A 15506-nucleotide genomic window follows, 5' to 3' on the forward strand; every position below is an offset into this window, starting at 1 on the left:
TGAGTTATTACAGGATATTGCATTCCTTGTGCTATATAGTAGGTCCTTGTTGGTTATGTATTTTATGTATAGTAGTATGTGTATATTAATCCCAAACTCCTCATTTATCCTTCTCCAACCCCCCTGTTTCCCCTTTTGGTAACCATAAGTTTGATTTCAAAACAAGTTCTTTTATATTATTTTTAATTAGAGTCCACATAGAAGTGATGCATAGTATTGTCTTTGTCTGACTTCCTTCACTTAGTATGATCATCTCTAGGTCCATCCATGTTGCTGAGAATGGAATCATTTCCTCCTTTTTATGGCTGAGCAATATTCCATTATCTATGTACCACATCTTCTTTATCCATTCATCTTCACCATTCGACATTTTGGTTGCTTCTCCTATCTTTTTAGATTCTCTGCTCAGTAAGTGTCTGTCATAGCATGTGCTCCAACTGTTGTTCAATTATCCAAAAAAAGATAAGATACTAAAGAACACCATCTACCCAGTGTTGGAAAACTGCCAGGTTACTCATTGTTTAAATGAAACAGGATGAAAAACTGTAGCACAATCTTAGGGAGGTTCTTCTCCTTAAAATTTTCTCTCTTCATGTTTATTTTCTCTATGTCCAAGCTTCTTTCATTCTTTTTATCTCAGTGTCACTTTTTGCACTTAACTGCATTAAAATTGTCTTCGGCAAGGAGCTATATGCCCAGTCCATATGCTTAAAGCGTCTAAGCTTTCAGTCTAACTTCTCCTGTGCTAGAAAATAACTTTCTTTTCTAAGGTTTCCTCAACAAAATCATCCCCCAGATTTTGTTACCCAAATATTCACTCACAAATTGATTTTCAGCTGAGAGAACTGTATTGTTTGGGGCCATTGTAACGTCTTGCTTTTCTATAAATGAAACCTCATCAGAAGTACGTAATTATTTCTCTTGGTTGGATAAGCTATAAAGTGTACAGTAAATTCCAAATCTCTATCACTCTTAGCTGTTTGCAAAAGGAAAACATGAGAAGAAAACGTGGTTTGAGTCTCGAGATTTTTGTAGAGCTTTGGGTGGAGATCTCGCTAGCATCAATAATAAAGAGGAACAGCAAGCAATATGGCGGCTAGTAACGCAAGTATCTTTTCTATATAATATTCTTTTCTTTGACCTATTGGGCTAATGATGTTGAGAAAATTCTCGTATTTCCAAAATTGTTGGTCCCTTAAGTACATATACCATATCCCAAATCCATGGGCACTTTTTGATGTAGTTTCACTTCTAAATGATTTAACTTTCTAGATTTAAATCCTGAGATGAATTGCCCTACAAAAGTATAAGCCACTCAATATATATCGTTAATGAATAAATGAAGGAGCATCTTTCACTGCTTTACAGTTATTCTCAAATCATTCTCAGTTGTTTTCAGGGTATTTTGGGGTTGTACCAAAATGCGTAACTGTTGTATCATGTTTATATTTAGTCCTTGAGTCCCTTTACCTGTGTAATAACTAACTTATGTTATTTGAAGTCATTTTCATATTTGATTAGGACGCATTGGTAACCACATTTGGTTCATGTAGTTCATAAGCTATCTTTATTTATATCTTGTATGTCACAGGGCTAGTGGAAGCTACCATGAACTGTTTTGGTTGGGATTGACCTATTCAAGTCCTTCTGAAGGCTTTACTTGGAGTGATGGATCTCCTGTGAGTAATTTGATTATATAGATCATATTTTTACTTTATCGTGTATTTCATTTGATGTTATCCTTTGGCTTAATCCATGTTTTTGGTAAGATAGGGTATTATGATAGCTAGAGACATGCTGTGCAAAAATAAATGCTCTTTGGGGATCATTGTCGTGTCCCTGCTCCCATATAGTTCTATTCACTCAAGATGTATCCAGGGTGGACTAGATGAAAAAATTAGGAAACTCATTCCTCTAGTTTATCTAAAATAATGTCTTCATTCTATCAGGCCCAATTGGTATGCAAGCTGCTAAACTTGTTAAAAATTGGGTGTTCTCTGACCTCTTCTAGGTCAGGAGGTGTGGAGACAACTTCTGATATTGTATTAAAAACCTTTAGGCTTGGTCGGACTTCTCATTATCAAGAATAGAAAAGTGAGAGGTTGTGGCACCTGCTGGCAACATTGAGCCCTGCAGTCACTGTAGCAAGTGATTTGGTGTCGTTTCAGTTTTCTGTTCTCTTACAGCCCATCACCAATTTTCAAGGCATGGGGGTAGGGTGGATTGTTTGATGGCTCCATTGACAACTTGGATTTTATATTTCAATCTCTAGAAAATAGATCATAATGCTTATTCTACAGCCTTACAGGCAATGATTCATTCTGAAAACTCCATAAGGAACCTACTCTCAGCCCTCCATTTATTCCTGCTGTGCCTTTTCATAAAGTTTGGTAGCTATGTTGACACTTTTCTTAAGTCTTTGTCTTTCATAAAAAGACCCAATTATATTTCTTTTTTTTTTTTTTCTTTTTATGGTCGCACCTGTGGCATATGGAAGTTCCTGGGCTAGGGGTTGAATTGGAGCTGCAGCTGCAGGCCTACACCACAGCCACAGCAACGCTGGATCTGAGTCACATCTGTGGCCTGTGCCACAGCTTGCATCAAAGCCGATCATAGCCTGCAGAGCGAGGCCAGGGATCAAACCTGCATCCTCATGGACACTATGTCGGGTTCTTAACCTGCTGAGCCATAGTGGGAACTCCCTAATTATGTTTCTTCATCCTACCACTCCAATGAAAAAAACGTTTCCAGCATCACTGTGAAATAGTTCCCTTTAGGAAGGAGTTACACAGTTAGAAACTCCCAGCAATGAGAAGTGGTACTTTTTCCCCCAGATTTTTCCTGTATACAAATCCCACTTTCATGGCCCCTGGATTCATTCTCTTTCATAAGAAGAGTAGGAATTCCCATTGTGATTCAGCAGTAACAAATCTGACTAGTATCCATAAGGATTCAGGTTCAATCCCTGGCATTGCTCAATAGGTTAAAGATCAGTGTTGCTGAGAGCTGCTGCGTTGGTCACAGACACAGCTTGGATTCACCGTTGCTGCAGCTGTGGTGTAGGCTGGCAGCTACAGCTTTGATTTGACCCCTAGCCTGGCAACTTCCTTATGCCACAGGTGTGGCCCTAAAACCCAAAAGCCAAAAGCCAAAACCAAAACCCAAAAAACCAAACCAGGAGTTCCCGTCGTGGCTCAGTGGTTAACGAATCCAACTAGGAACCATGAGGTTGCGGGTTCGATCCCTGGCCTCGCTCAGTGGGTTGGGGATCCGGCGTTGCCTTGAGCTGTGGTGTAGGTTGTAGACGTGGCTCAGACCCCGCGTTGCTGTGGCTCTGGCGTAGGCTGGCGGCTACAGCTCCGATTCGACCCCTAGCCTGGGAACCTCAATATGCCGCAGGAGCGGCCCAAAGAAATGGCAAAAAGACAAAAACAAAAAACAAAAAACAAAAACAAACAAAAAAAAAACCCCAAACCAAACCAAAAAACCCAGGAAGAGTAAAGAACATTTTGGAATAATTAATAACATACTCTATTCAAGTTACCATGTAACGAAGGTTATTTAGTTATTTCTTTCCCAGCTGTGTTCATAAACCTGGTTTTCAAAGCAAACGTATTATGAAAAAGAGTACATGTGATTAAAAAATGTAAACTTTCCTTTTGTGTTTGGCTAGACGTTGGCCTGATAGAAATGGCTCACGATTGTAATGTGATGTTTCTCACGTAGGTTTCCTATGAAAACTGGGCTTACGGCGAACCTAATAATTATCAGAATGTTGAATACTGTGGCGAGTTGAAAAGTGACGCTGGTATGTCCTGGAATGATATTAACTGCGAACATCTTAACAACTGGATTTGCCAGATTCGCAAAGGTATGATAACCCGCCCTCTCCTTCATCTCAGATTGGAGAACTGCCTTCCGGAGATTCCGGGATCTTCCCCTTGTTAGCAGAACCACACAAACAAAATAACAAAATCAGGGAACTGGCAGGGGGTCATCATTTCACAGGATAAGGATGAAGTTGCTGAGCAGAGATAAATGTTCCAAAGGAACAGAAGATCAAAAGGCCACCCGGGAATCCTGGACAAGAGTCACGTCCTCCAAAATAGTTCCCACAAGCCATGTCCCAGCGCAGGTTCTGGAGTCCAGCGAGTGGGTGGGTGTGCTCCATCTAAGCAGAGTCATGAGCCAGTGATTTCTGTTGGGGATTTTCACCCTCCGACCTCTGGTAGTCATCCAGCAGGTGAATGTGCTCCTCAGTCTGAATGTGCTGAATGCTCATTTCTCTAGGAAACAGTCAACCAAAGAGCGGGGTACCTTTTGTGGCCCCTGATTGCTGGGAGACTCACTATGTTATCAGTGGCCAACAATGGTCAATGCATACTTAGCATTCAGGGTTTATGACTCAGAAACTTCCACATTTTGCAGTTCCCGTTGTGGCTCAGTGATTCATGAACCTGACTAGTATCCATGAGGATGCAGATTTGATCCCTGGCCTCGCTCGATGGGCTAAGGATTCGGTGTTGCCATGAGCTGTGGTGTAGGTTGAAATCGTGGCTGTGATCCTGCATTGCTGTGGCTGTGGCATAGGCTGGTGGCTGCAGCTCCAGTTCCACGCCTAGCCTGGGAACATCCATATGCTGCGGGTGTGGCCCCAAAAAGACAAAGAAAGAAAGTTCCACATTTCCAAATCATGCATGGAGGGCAGAGGAGTCAGTTTCTTCTGCTAAGATAAATGGAACAGACGCCCCCTACCCTTACGCCTGAACCCAAATAGACACCAGCTTCCTCCTTTGTAAACAGATAAACGGAACTACATCGCCCTCTGCTGTCAGGGAACTTTATCGCCCTCTGCTGTCAGGGAACCTTGGCCACTGTTTCTAGCTCTATTGCTAAAGATACTCTGTTGCACTTCTGGTGTCTCTCTGCTTATTTTCCTTCTACTTAGATGCCTGCTTCCAAAACAGCTGCCAGAATGGAAGTTCTCATTCTGGCTCAGCAGTAAGGAATCCGACTGGTACCCATGAGGACGAGGGTTTGATCCTTGGCCTTGCTCAGTGGGTTAACGATCCAGCATTGCGGTGACTTGAGGTATAGGTCACAGCCTTGGCTTGGATCCTGTGTGGCTGTGGCTGGACCAGTTACAGCACGGATTTGACCCCTAGCCTGGGAACTTCCATATGCTGTGGGTGTGGCCCAAAAAAAGAAAAAGAAAAGACACAAGTTGTCAGAATGGAGGAATAAATAGTGGCCAATTTTTCTTTAATGTTCCCTCTTATCTACCAAGGACTAGTTGTATTGTTAGTAGGTCTATTAGCATAGATACACATTAAACCAAAAGCTAGGAAACTTTTATTAGATCCCAACAAAGTCCAGGTATATCATTAATTTCTTGGAAAGAAAAAGATTTCATTTAACTTTTCATAAAACATACATTTAGTACGAATAAAGGGTTTTTTGTTGTTGCTGTTGCTGTCGTTTTTGTCATTTTAGGGCCACACCCATGAGATATGGAAGTTCCTAGGCCTACACCACAGCCAAAGCCAACTCAGGATCCAAGCCGCATCTTCAACCTATACCACAGCTCACAGCAACACTGGATCCTTAACTCACTGAACGAGGCCAGGGATCGAACCTACCCATGTCCTCGTGGATAGTGGTCAGGTTCGTTACTGCTGAGCCATGATGGGAACTCCGAATAAGGGCTTTTTGGAAGAAAATATATTTTAGGAGTTCCCATTGTGGTGCATCGGAAACGAATCCGACTAGGAACCATGAGGTTGCGGGTTCGATCCCTGGCTTCACTCAGTGGGTTTCAGTGAGCCATGGTGTAGGTTGCAGACGCAGATTGGATCCCAAGTTGCTGTGGCTGTGGTGGTGGCCAGCAGCTGTAGCTCCGATTGGACCCCTAGCCTGGGAAACTCCATGTGCTGCCAATGCAGCCCTAAAAAGGGAAAAAAAAAGAAAAAATATTTTTTTTATAAATACATAGCTCCTATTTAATGGTTTCAAATAATGAAAATTTAAAAGCTAATTATAACATGTGTTACTGTAAAATGAACATCTACTGAACATCTTTTAAATAACCCAAAACTCGCATATTTTACCCCATCTCTTTACACATATGATTAACTCCTTTCTGGAGTTGCGAAAATTAAAGGTAAGAAATTTAAGCCCAGATCTGAAATTTGAACCTAGATGTTTTGATCCCAAAAACTCATGTCTTCTTTCTTTTATGTGATGCTACTTGTTGTGCCTAAAAACCGTCTTCAAATTTCTGGTGGATTGCTGTACCTAATTTGTTTAAGTTTTTAAAAAAATTAATGTACAGTTGATTTACAGTGCTATACAGCCAATTTCTGTTGTACGGCGAAGTAACCCAGTCATGGAGGAAGAGGAAGAGAGAACCTCTTATGTTTTTAGCTAGGTTGATCCATGAAAATAGTGAAACTGGAAGGATGTGTAATAGCAAGTTCAGTAGAAATACAAGTTCAAGCACAACTGATAACTGATGTTCTTTTGTTTTCAGGACAAACACCAAAGCCTGAGCCAACACCAGCTCCTCAAGACAGTAGGTGTTTCCTTTTTGCCCCCTGATGTCCATATCAATAGCCCCCCCTTTCCTTTCTCAGTGAAAAAACAAAAAACAAACAAACAAAAACCTTACTCAAGGAAGGTGGAAAGAAGTTCTTTTTTTTTTTTTTTTTTTTTTTGCTTTTTTAGGGCCGTACCTGTGGCATATGTATGTTCCCAGGCTAAGGGTTGAATCAGAGCTACAGCTGCTAGCCTACAGCACAGCCACAGCAATGCCAGATCTGAACCACCTCTGCAAACTACACCACAGCTCACAGCAATGCTGGATCCTTAACCCACTGAGCGAGGCCAGGGATCAAACCCATGTCCTCATGGATACTAGTCGGATCATTTCTGCTGCGCCACAATGGGAACTCCGGAAGAGGTTCTTAATAGCTTTAAGAATCTAATGAAAGTTTGGATCTTCTCATAAATGCACAAACAGGGTTCATGAATCACATCCAAGAGTTTCATGGATTATTTTCGTTTGGCACACTTGGTGGCTGAGAGCTATACACCCTGATTCCATTGTGCTTCTGGAGGGCAGATATAACACCTCTGTTTCCCTGGGCTGAAATCAGTAGGACCATGCTCCCTCCAGAGGCTGTTAGGAAGAATCTATGTCCTTGTCATCACCAGCTTCTAGGGCTGCATCCCTTTTGTTGGTTCATGGCCCCTTTCCCCACCTTCAAAACCAGCAATGTCCTCTCTTCCTTCACTTGTCACCCTTCCCTCTTCTGTACTCAAGTCTCCCTCTAGAAGGATGCTTGTAATTTACATCCCAGATCCCAGCTGATCTAGGATAACCTCTCCATCTGAAGATTCTTTTTTTTTCATTGTTTTTTGTCTTTTTTCTTTTTTAAAAAAATTATTATTATTAAAGTATAGTTGATTTACAATGTTTTTTTTTTTATCAAGTTCTGTTGCACAACAAAGTGAGCAAATCACACACATTTCCCTGTGTTGTGCAGTAGGATGAAGATTCTTAATCACATCTACAAAGCACCTTTTTCTGTATAAGCTAATACTGATTCCGGAGATGGAGCCCTAGGTTTCTCTGGGACTCTGATTGAGTCCACTATAGTACAGAAGCACAGAATCCTGTGGTTTGGAGGAGAAGCCTTAGGAGCCCTCCTGATACCCAAATTCCTTGGTTCTCCAATTATACATTGAAGCACCCAAGACCATCTGTTCTAAGTTCTTTGTTGCATTGAGATGACAGCTGCTCTCTCCTTGAACCTAGAATATCATGGGTGTGTATGTATCACTCAAGCATTCTAGCTCCGTGATCCTATTGATGAATGTAACACTGGGAATGCTTTCACCCAATAATGACACATGAAACTTTGTTGAGAGGAAAAGTAGCTCGTTTTTGTTTTGTTTGTTCGATTTTTTTAGGGCTGCACCTGCAGCATGTGAAAGTTCCCAGGCTAGGGGTCAAATTGGAGCTTCAGCTGCTGGCCTATACCACAGCCACAGCAACTCCGGATTTGAACCACTGAGAACTCTTTTTCTTTCTTTTTTTTTTTTTTAACTAACTACTTTTGACGGAGTTGATGGAAAGTAGATATTGGATTTAGGTAATCCAGTCTGAATTGATGTAACATCCTGTTCAGTCTGGGCTCTCAGTGTTGCATATAATTCTCATGGGGCTACTCTGCCCTTTGACTTGCATGTAGTGGACATACAAGATTCTTGAATCTGTCTGAAATTCATCACCTTTTTTTTTTTTTTTTTGCATTCATTTTTCAGATCCACCGGTTACTGAAGATGGGTGGGTTATTTACAAAGACTATCAGTATTATTTTAGCAAAGAGAAGGAAACCATGGACAAGGCACGAGAATTTTGCAAGAAGAATTTTGGTGATCTTGTTTCTATCCAAAGTGAAAGTGAAAAGAAGTTTCTATGGAAATATGTAAGAATATGATTAACTTAAGAATGGAACAGTGGTGGGCGATAAGCAAAGATAATGTGTATGATTGCAACCCCCTGGTATAGTTTCAAATTATGTCCTGAATTTGAACCTTCTAAGGTCAGGGGTAAAGATGTGAGTGTGGGGGGGAGGGGAGATGGGTGTTGACTGTCACAGAAATCCATGACCTGATTTCTGGAGTATTCAGGGCAGGATCACAGAGCCCAGAAACAGTGTTTGGACTGGGCCTTGTGAGAACCCAGACATGATGGCTTTGAGTTCACTAGTTTGATTTTCAAAGATTATAATGCTTATCTAGTTGGTATATGACCATCCTGGACTCTTCATGCAAAATACAAATTGATTATTAATTAAAAAAATCTGTCTTAGTTGGACCAGATTCTTAGGTAATAGATAGTACAGCTTGATTATTCACCCAAAACTCTTTCTTGGTTGTACCAAAATTTGAATGAAGGTATAATTAATTTTTTCCCAAGAATTCTTGGCTCACTCGTTCTCTTTACAAATCTGCATGGCATCTTCATTGTTTTCCAAAAAGGAGGTAGGAGGGAGAGAAGGGAAAAATAAGTTCAACAGTAATGAAAGATTAAAAATTCATCTAATTATAAAGATATTAGAGTCTGACCTCTCCATCTTTGTAGCTATACCATGGTTTGAAATTCTCAGGATATTTCCTAATACTGCATAAATGTATAAATAAAATAAAATAAAATAATATGTGTATATGTAGAAGTCTTTCCTTAGACACATAATCCCAAATGGCTACTTTGTTTTAAAAAAAATGTTTTTAATAACATCTAATTACTAATGGGATTTCATATTATAGAGAATGACTTAAGGTCTTTGATACACAAATGCAGGTTGTTATATAACATGCATATTTTTCATTTTATTTTTATGGAAAACATTGACTATACAACGAAGTTTCTGCATGAATGCCTCCTTAAAAAGTCCTCAAATTGACTGCTTTGTTACTATGTAGCTTTTCTTTAAGAATCTGCTTATTATTCAAGCACAGATTGAACTCTATGTGAACTTCCATGTTTTAGGTAAACAAGAATGATGCACAGCCAGCATATTTTATTGGTTTACTGATCAGCTTGGATAAAAAATTTATGTAAGTAAATCAAAATAAAAGACCTTTGCCTAGAACAGTGATCTGATGAATACTGAAAAGTTATGTTGAGACTTTTGTTTTGCTGAGTCCATTAAGAAAAATCCTTTTAGGCTCTCAATCTACAAAGCATCTTAAAAAAAAATAGAAATTTTTTAGCATCTTGTTAAATATTTTCTACATTATAATTCTCAAATAAACAACTCAAAATCTGATTGACTCTTGCAAAATGTCACCTCTTTGTGTTAGGATGTCATCACCTGTTATCATCTATAAAGACGGTGTCTTAGATATGAATGCTGAATTTACTTGAAAAATGATTCCCATTTCTGCGACCTACACCACAACTTACAGCAACACCAGATCCTTAACCCACTGAGTGAGGCCAGGGATTGAGCCTCATGGATCCTGGTTGGGTTTGTTAACTGCTGAGCCACAAAGGGAACTCCCTGCACAGATCTTTTAACCACATATGTTCCATGCAAGTGCTATTGCCATTTTTAGCAACAGAGACCCAAATTCTCACTGATTATTCTGACAGATGAGAAATGTGTGTTGTTCCTCTGAACAAACATCCATTTTAGCCATCTCCCACAAGAGAGAGTTAAATTTTATGATCTCTTGGCCTCTTTCTAGTTCACAGCCCCTGAATTTGTATAATTGGCTCACCTACCTTAGGAGAAACCAGAGTAAGCATGTTCCTGGAGTTCTATTATGACTCAGTGGAAACGAACCCGACTAGTATCCATGAGGGTGTGCGTTCAATCCCTGGCTTCGCTCAGTGGGTTAAGGATCTGGCATTACTGTGTTATGGGTATGGGTCACAGAAGCAGCTTGGATCCTGGGTTGCTGTGGCTGTGGTTTAGGCCAGGAGCTGTAGCTCTGATTCAACCTCTAGCCTGGGAACTTCCATGTGCTGCACTTGCAGCCCTTAGAAAGAAAGAAAGAAAGAAAGAAAGAAAGAAAGAAAGAAAGAAAGAAAGAAAGAAAGAAAGAAAGAAAGAAAGAAAAGGCAGTCAGGCAGAAAGAAAGGAAGGAAGGAAGGAAGGAAGGAAAAGAGGGAGTTCCCACTGTGGCTCAGCAGGTTAAGGACTTGACATTGTCTCCATGAGGATGTGGGTTCGATCCCTGACCTCACTCAGTGGGTTAAGGATCTGGCATCACCTCAGCTGCAGGATAGGTCACAGATGTGACTTGGATCCATTGTGGCCATGGGTGTGGTGTAGGCATGCAGCTACAGCTCTAATTCAACCCCTAGCCTGGAAACTCCCATATGCTGCAGGTATGGCCCTAAAAAAAAGAAAAAAAAAAAAAAAAAAAAAGGAAAATCGGAAAATGGGCCTAATGAAAAACTCTGCATTCTCTGTCTCGCTCTGAATGGTTTTGTTTCATGGGAATCATGCTCAGGAAGTTTGAGGGGAAGATGCTTGCTTCTGGCCCATGTCCAGGGTAACTGGGATCCCCTTTTCTTCTCTCACTCTAAGAATGGAGGTACTCCTTCCATGAAGAAAAAGAAGACAGACTCGCTCAGGCATCTAGTTGCTGTGGGGGAGTTCACTGCCCCAGGGAACTCCAGCTTCCTTGGGGGTTTTCCTTCCGGCATCTCTAGAAACCATTCTCTTGTCAGCTAAGGATCCCGTGCACCCTTTGTCTTGACCGATTTGCCTGTCCCCATCACTGGCTGTAGCCAAATTCTTGAATCGTTGGACTTTTACTAAATGCCGGAATTTTCTTTTCCAGTTGGATGGATGGCAGCAAGGTGGATTATGTGGCTTGGGCTGCAGGTGAACCCAATTTTGCAAATGATGATGAAAACTGTGTAACCATGTATACACATTCAGGTAGCTAAGATTATAATCTTCTTGCATTTGTCTTGTGGTGGAATAGGTCATTTGCTATAGTCCTAGGCTAAAAGCAGCACGTTGGGTATTTAGACAGAAAAGGAGCAAAGCTGAAGGAGAATTCTAATTTGAACAACATCATGTGCGTTTGTAAGGAGAATGGATGCCTTAGGTTTACTCTGTTAACAGACACATTCTTCTTGCTTCTTTTCATTTTATGAAACATTGTTTCATGTTCAAGAAGGAAGATATCCAGAATGTTTCTCTTTCTCTGTGTCTTTATTGGTAAAAATGGAAATAATAACAGAATAGCTCTGTTGTTGAGAAGATTCTGGAGATAATACTTCTAAAACCCTAAGCCAGTGTTTCATATATGTAAAGTTTAGGTATTATTAGATTATTATTATTAGAACTGCCTGGCCATTTAGTTAGTAGATCTGCAACACCACGTATATGCTTTGCTCATAGGAAGCTGTCTATAAAGTTGGTTTAAGTGAAAGCACAAAAGGGTACGACCTCGATTTTCCTAGTCTCTTATGTAAAAAGGATGTTTGTAGTTCAAATCATTTTTGAGACTCCTTGTAAGATACAAACACATTTAAAACGTGTTTTGAACTACTGCATATAAAACAGATAAACAGTAAGGACCCACTGTATGGCACAAGGAACTATGGTCAATGTCTTTTTTTTTTATAGTCAATATCTTGTTAGTAACCCATAATGGAAAGGAATCTGAAAAAGACTAGCTATATAGATACATAGATTCAGTTATATAGAGAGAGAAAGATATAGATATAGGAATAGATATCTATCTGTATCTCTATATAGCTATTCCCTTATTTATATATCTATATATTTACATATATAACGGAATCACTTTGCTATACACCTAAAACTAACAAAACATTGTAGATCAATTTACACTTCAATAAAAAGGTATTTGTTTTGAGAAGAAACTGTTTTAAAGGTAAACATGTAAATCTAATTTCACTGTTCTGCTCTTTGTCAGGGTTTTGGAATGACATTAATTGTGGTTATCCAAATGCCTTCATTTGCCAGCGGCACAACAGTAGCATCAATGCCACAGTTACCCCCACCATACCCTCGGCCCCAGGAGGTTGTAAGGAAGGTTGGAATTTTTACAATGACAAGGTACTAAGAAAATTTAGTTGTAGTCTTGGCACTGATCACCATGGAGAGTGACAATGCAAATCTTTGGGCTTCAAGTTAACTTTGGCTCACCTCATCACTGCAGAAAATTCTAGGCAAGAACAGTAGAGATTCACAAGCTAAATTCTCTACAGATGGAGTTCCCACTGTAGTGCAGTGGGTTAAGAATCTGACTGCAGGGGAGTTCCCATCGTGGCCCAGTGGTTAACGAATCCAACTAGGAACCATGTGGTTGTGGGTTCGCTCCCTGCCCTTGCTCAGTGGGTTAATGATCTGGCGTTGCCGTGAGCTGTGGTGTAGGTTGCAGACGCGGCTCGGATCCCGAGTTGCTGTGGCTCTGGCGTAGGCTGGTGGCTACAGCTCCGATTCGACCCCTAGCCTGGGAACCTGGCTCAGTGGTAATGAACCCAGCTAGTATCCATGAGGATATGGCTTCAATCCCTGGCCTCATTCAGTGGGTTAAGGACCTGGCAATGCTGTGAGCTGTGGTGTAGGTCACAGACACGGCTTAGATCTGGCGTGGCTGTGGCTGTGTCTGTGGCTGGCAGCTTCAGCTCTGATTCGACCCCTAGCCTGTAATTTTCATATGCTGCAGATGTGGCCCTAAAAAGACACACACGGAAAATCTGACTATAGTGGCTTGGGTTGTTGTAGAGACACAGGTTCGATCCCTGGCCTTTCATGGTGGGTTAAAGGACCCAGAGTTGCTGAAGCTGCTGCTCAGATTGAATCCCTGGCCTGGGAACTTCCATATACCGTGGGTGCGGCCATTTAAAAAAAATTTCTCTATAGAAACTGAGAGTTTATTAGAAGATATTATACAAATTGTTGTGCCCTTTGTTGCAAGGGAGAAATAGCTTTGCAAAGAAAATTGGTGGGTAATAAAATGAACTTCATTTTTTAAACCTCCACTGGGTTGTGAGAAAATTTATTTTTAGCTATAATCTTTATGAATAATTCTGACTTCTTTAGAGCAAACACTATTATCTTTGCATAATCCCTCTGATTTTTTTTCTTCCATCTCAGTGTTTCAAAATCTTCGGGTTTGTTGAAGAAGAAAGAAAAAATTGGCAAGAGGCACGAAAAGCTTGCATAGGATTTGGAGGAAATCTGGCGTCTATACGCAATGAAAAAGAACAAGGTATGTGGGCCATTTTACAGTCAGTGATGCTCATAAATATGTAAATTCTTCTCTAAGGTGTTAGAATGTTGCTTCCAGTAAACGATTTTTGAGGTTTTGCGGAGTAAAGGCTAGGAAGGGCAAACAAACACACCTGGAGAGCTATTTTATTAGTTCTCTAGTGTTTTGCATAGGAGGAGGAGAGAGTGAGATGGACTGGGAGTTGGGGGTTAGTAGATGCAAACTGTTGCATTTGGAGTGGATACGCAATGAGGTCCTATTGTATGGCACAGGGAACAATATCCTATCACTTGTGATGGAACGTGATGAAAGTCAATATGAGAAAAAGAATGTACATCTATGTATGACTGGGTCACTTTGCTGTACAGCAGAAATTGACAGAACATTGTAAATCAGCTGTAGTAAAAAATTTTTTTAAAAGAAAGACAAGGTGTCTCTCCATTTTCATACCAAGTCTATGAAGCAGGAATCATAACTTTATTGTAAATGAGGAAATACTGCTCAGGGAGACTTGGGTCAAGGAAATTGGTGGGTTAAGGGTAGGGCTGGGCATCAAACTGGGTCTTCCGGCTTAAATTCTGTTTTTGTTCAACCAGTTTGTTCACCAAAGAGCCTGAGAAGTAGAGTAAGTTCTAGGGATAAAATTTAAAAATTGATTTTCCATTTACTTCTCTTTTAGTCACGGGATCATGTAACTTATAATGCAATAAAACTAATTTTTAAATACAAACTTTGAACAAATTGAGAAGAAAATTGATAAAAGGTAAAGATAAGCCAGAGCTTTGAAGAACAGAAGGAGGCAACTCATCATTTCTAGATAGAAGATTGCAAAATTTATTGTGTTATCCAGAGAAATGTACTTGACTTCTAGACCCCTTTTCCATGGTCTTTTTGGGGACACCTTATATGAAGTGGGTATTAGGTTAAGTTGGTCACTTTAGAAAGGATATTGACACCTGCAGGCCACTCAGATGAAAGTAATTAAACTGGTGAAGGATTTTGAAACCACAGCAAACCACAAGTGAAGACTGTTTGAAGGAGCCTGGAAAAGAAAGGACATGAACTTGGAAGGATCATTCTGTATGACTGTAGAAGGAAGACTTAGAACCAGTGAGTAGCAGTGACAGAGAGTTAGATTTAGGCTCAGAATAAGGAGGTTGTACTAATTGGATGGGCTGCTTTCTGAGTTTTTTAAAGGGCTGTGAAAATGGTTGGATTGGAAGGTACTCAAAAGGGTGCTGAGGACTCATACATGTTGACTGGTACAGAGCATGGAAGGAGCTCAATAAATATTTGTCGTATGTAGGAATTGGTGCAGATGTCATGGGGGAGAGATGTGGACTGGATAATTTCTTTTCTTTTTAAGCGGGTTTTATTGTAGTTGATTTACAATATTGTGTTCATTTCTGCTGTACAGCAAAATGATTGTTCTGTAAATGCATAGATTCTTTTGCAGATTCTTTTTCATTATGGTTTATCACCATAAACCATATGGAATACAGTTCCCTGTGTTGTACAGTAGGTCCTTGTTGTTTAACTTTGTTATATGTAATAGCTTATGTCTGCTAACCCCAAACTCCCACTCCCCTTCCCAACCCCCAGCAACCATAAGTCTGTTCTCTATGTCTGTGAATCTATTTTTGTTTTATGGGTAAGTTCATTTGTGTCATATTTTAGATTCCATGTATAAGTGATATCATATATTTGTCTTTTTCTGATGTGCTTCAGTTAGT

General features: G+C 40.2%; 1 protein-coding gene across 3 annotated transcripts in view; it reads left to right on the top strand.

Annotated features, from left to right (window-relative positions):
* Positions 1-15506, top strand: part of MRC1 (mannose receptor C-type 1) — a 119319-nt gene that overhangs the window by 73421 nt on the left and 30392 nt on the right. For all 3 annotated transcript variants that reach the window (XR_014817178.1, XR_014817177.1, NM_001255969.1), the window contains 9 exon segments: positions 977-1104; positions 1592-1679; positions 3727-3871; positions 6530-6571; positions 8326-8489; positions 9557-9624; positions 11362-11462; positions 12472-12614; positions 13659-13773. Coding sequence is in view for 1 of the 3 variants with exons in the window: in NM_001255969.1 (NP_001242898.1) it covers positions 977-1104; positions 1592-1679; positions 3727-3871; positions 6530-6571; positions 8326-8489; positions 9557-9624; positions 11362-11462; positions 12472-12614; positions 13659-13773 (994 nt within the window). In the remaining 2 variants the exon portion in view is untranslated.

Source organism: Sus scrofa, chromosome 10 (assembly GCF_054392235.1).
Source record: "Sus scrofa isolate SSC_HxYL_T2T_F1_AM1 chromosome 10, Sscrofa_HxYL_maternal_Yorkshire_Landrace_v2.0, whole genome shotgun sequence".
Lineage (NCBI taxonomy): Eukaryota > Metazoa > Chordata > Mammalia > Artiodactyla > Suidae > Sus > Sus scrofa.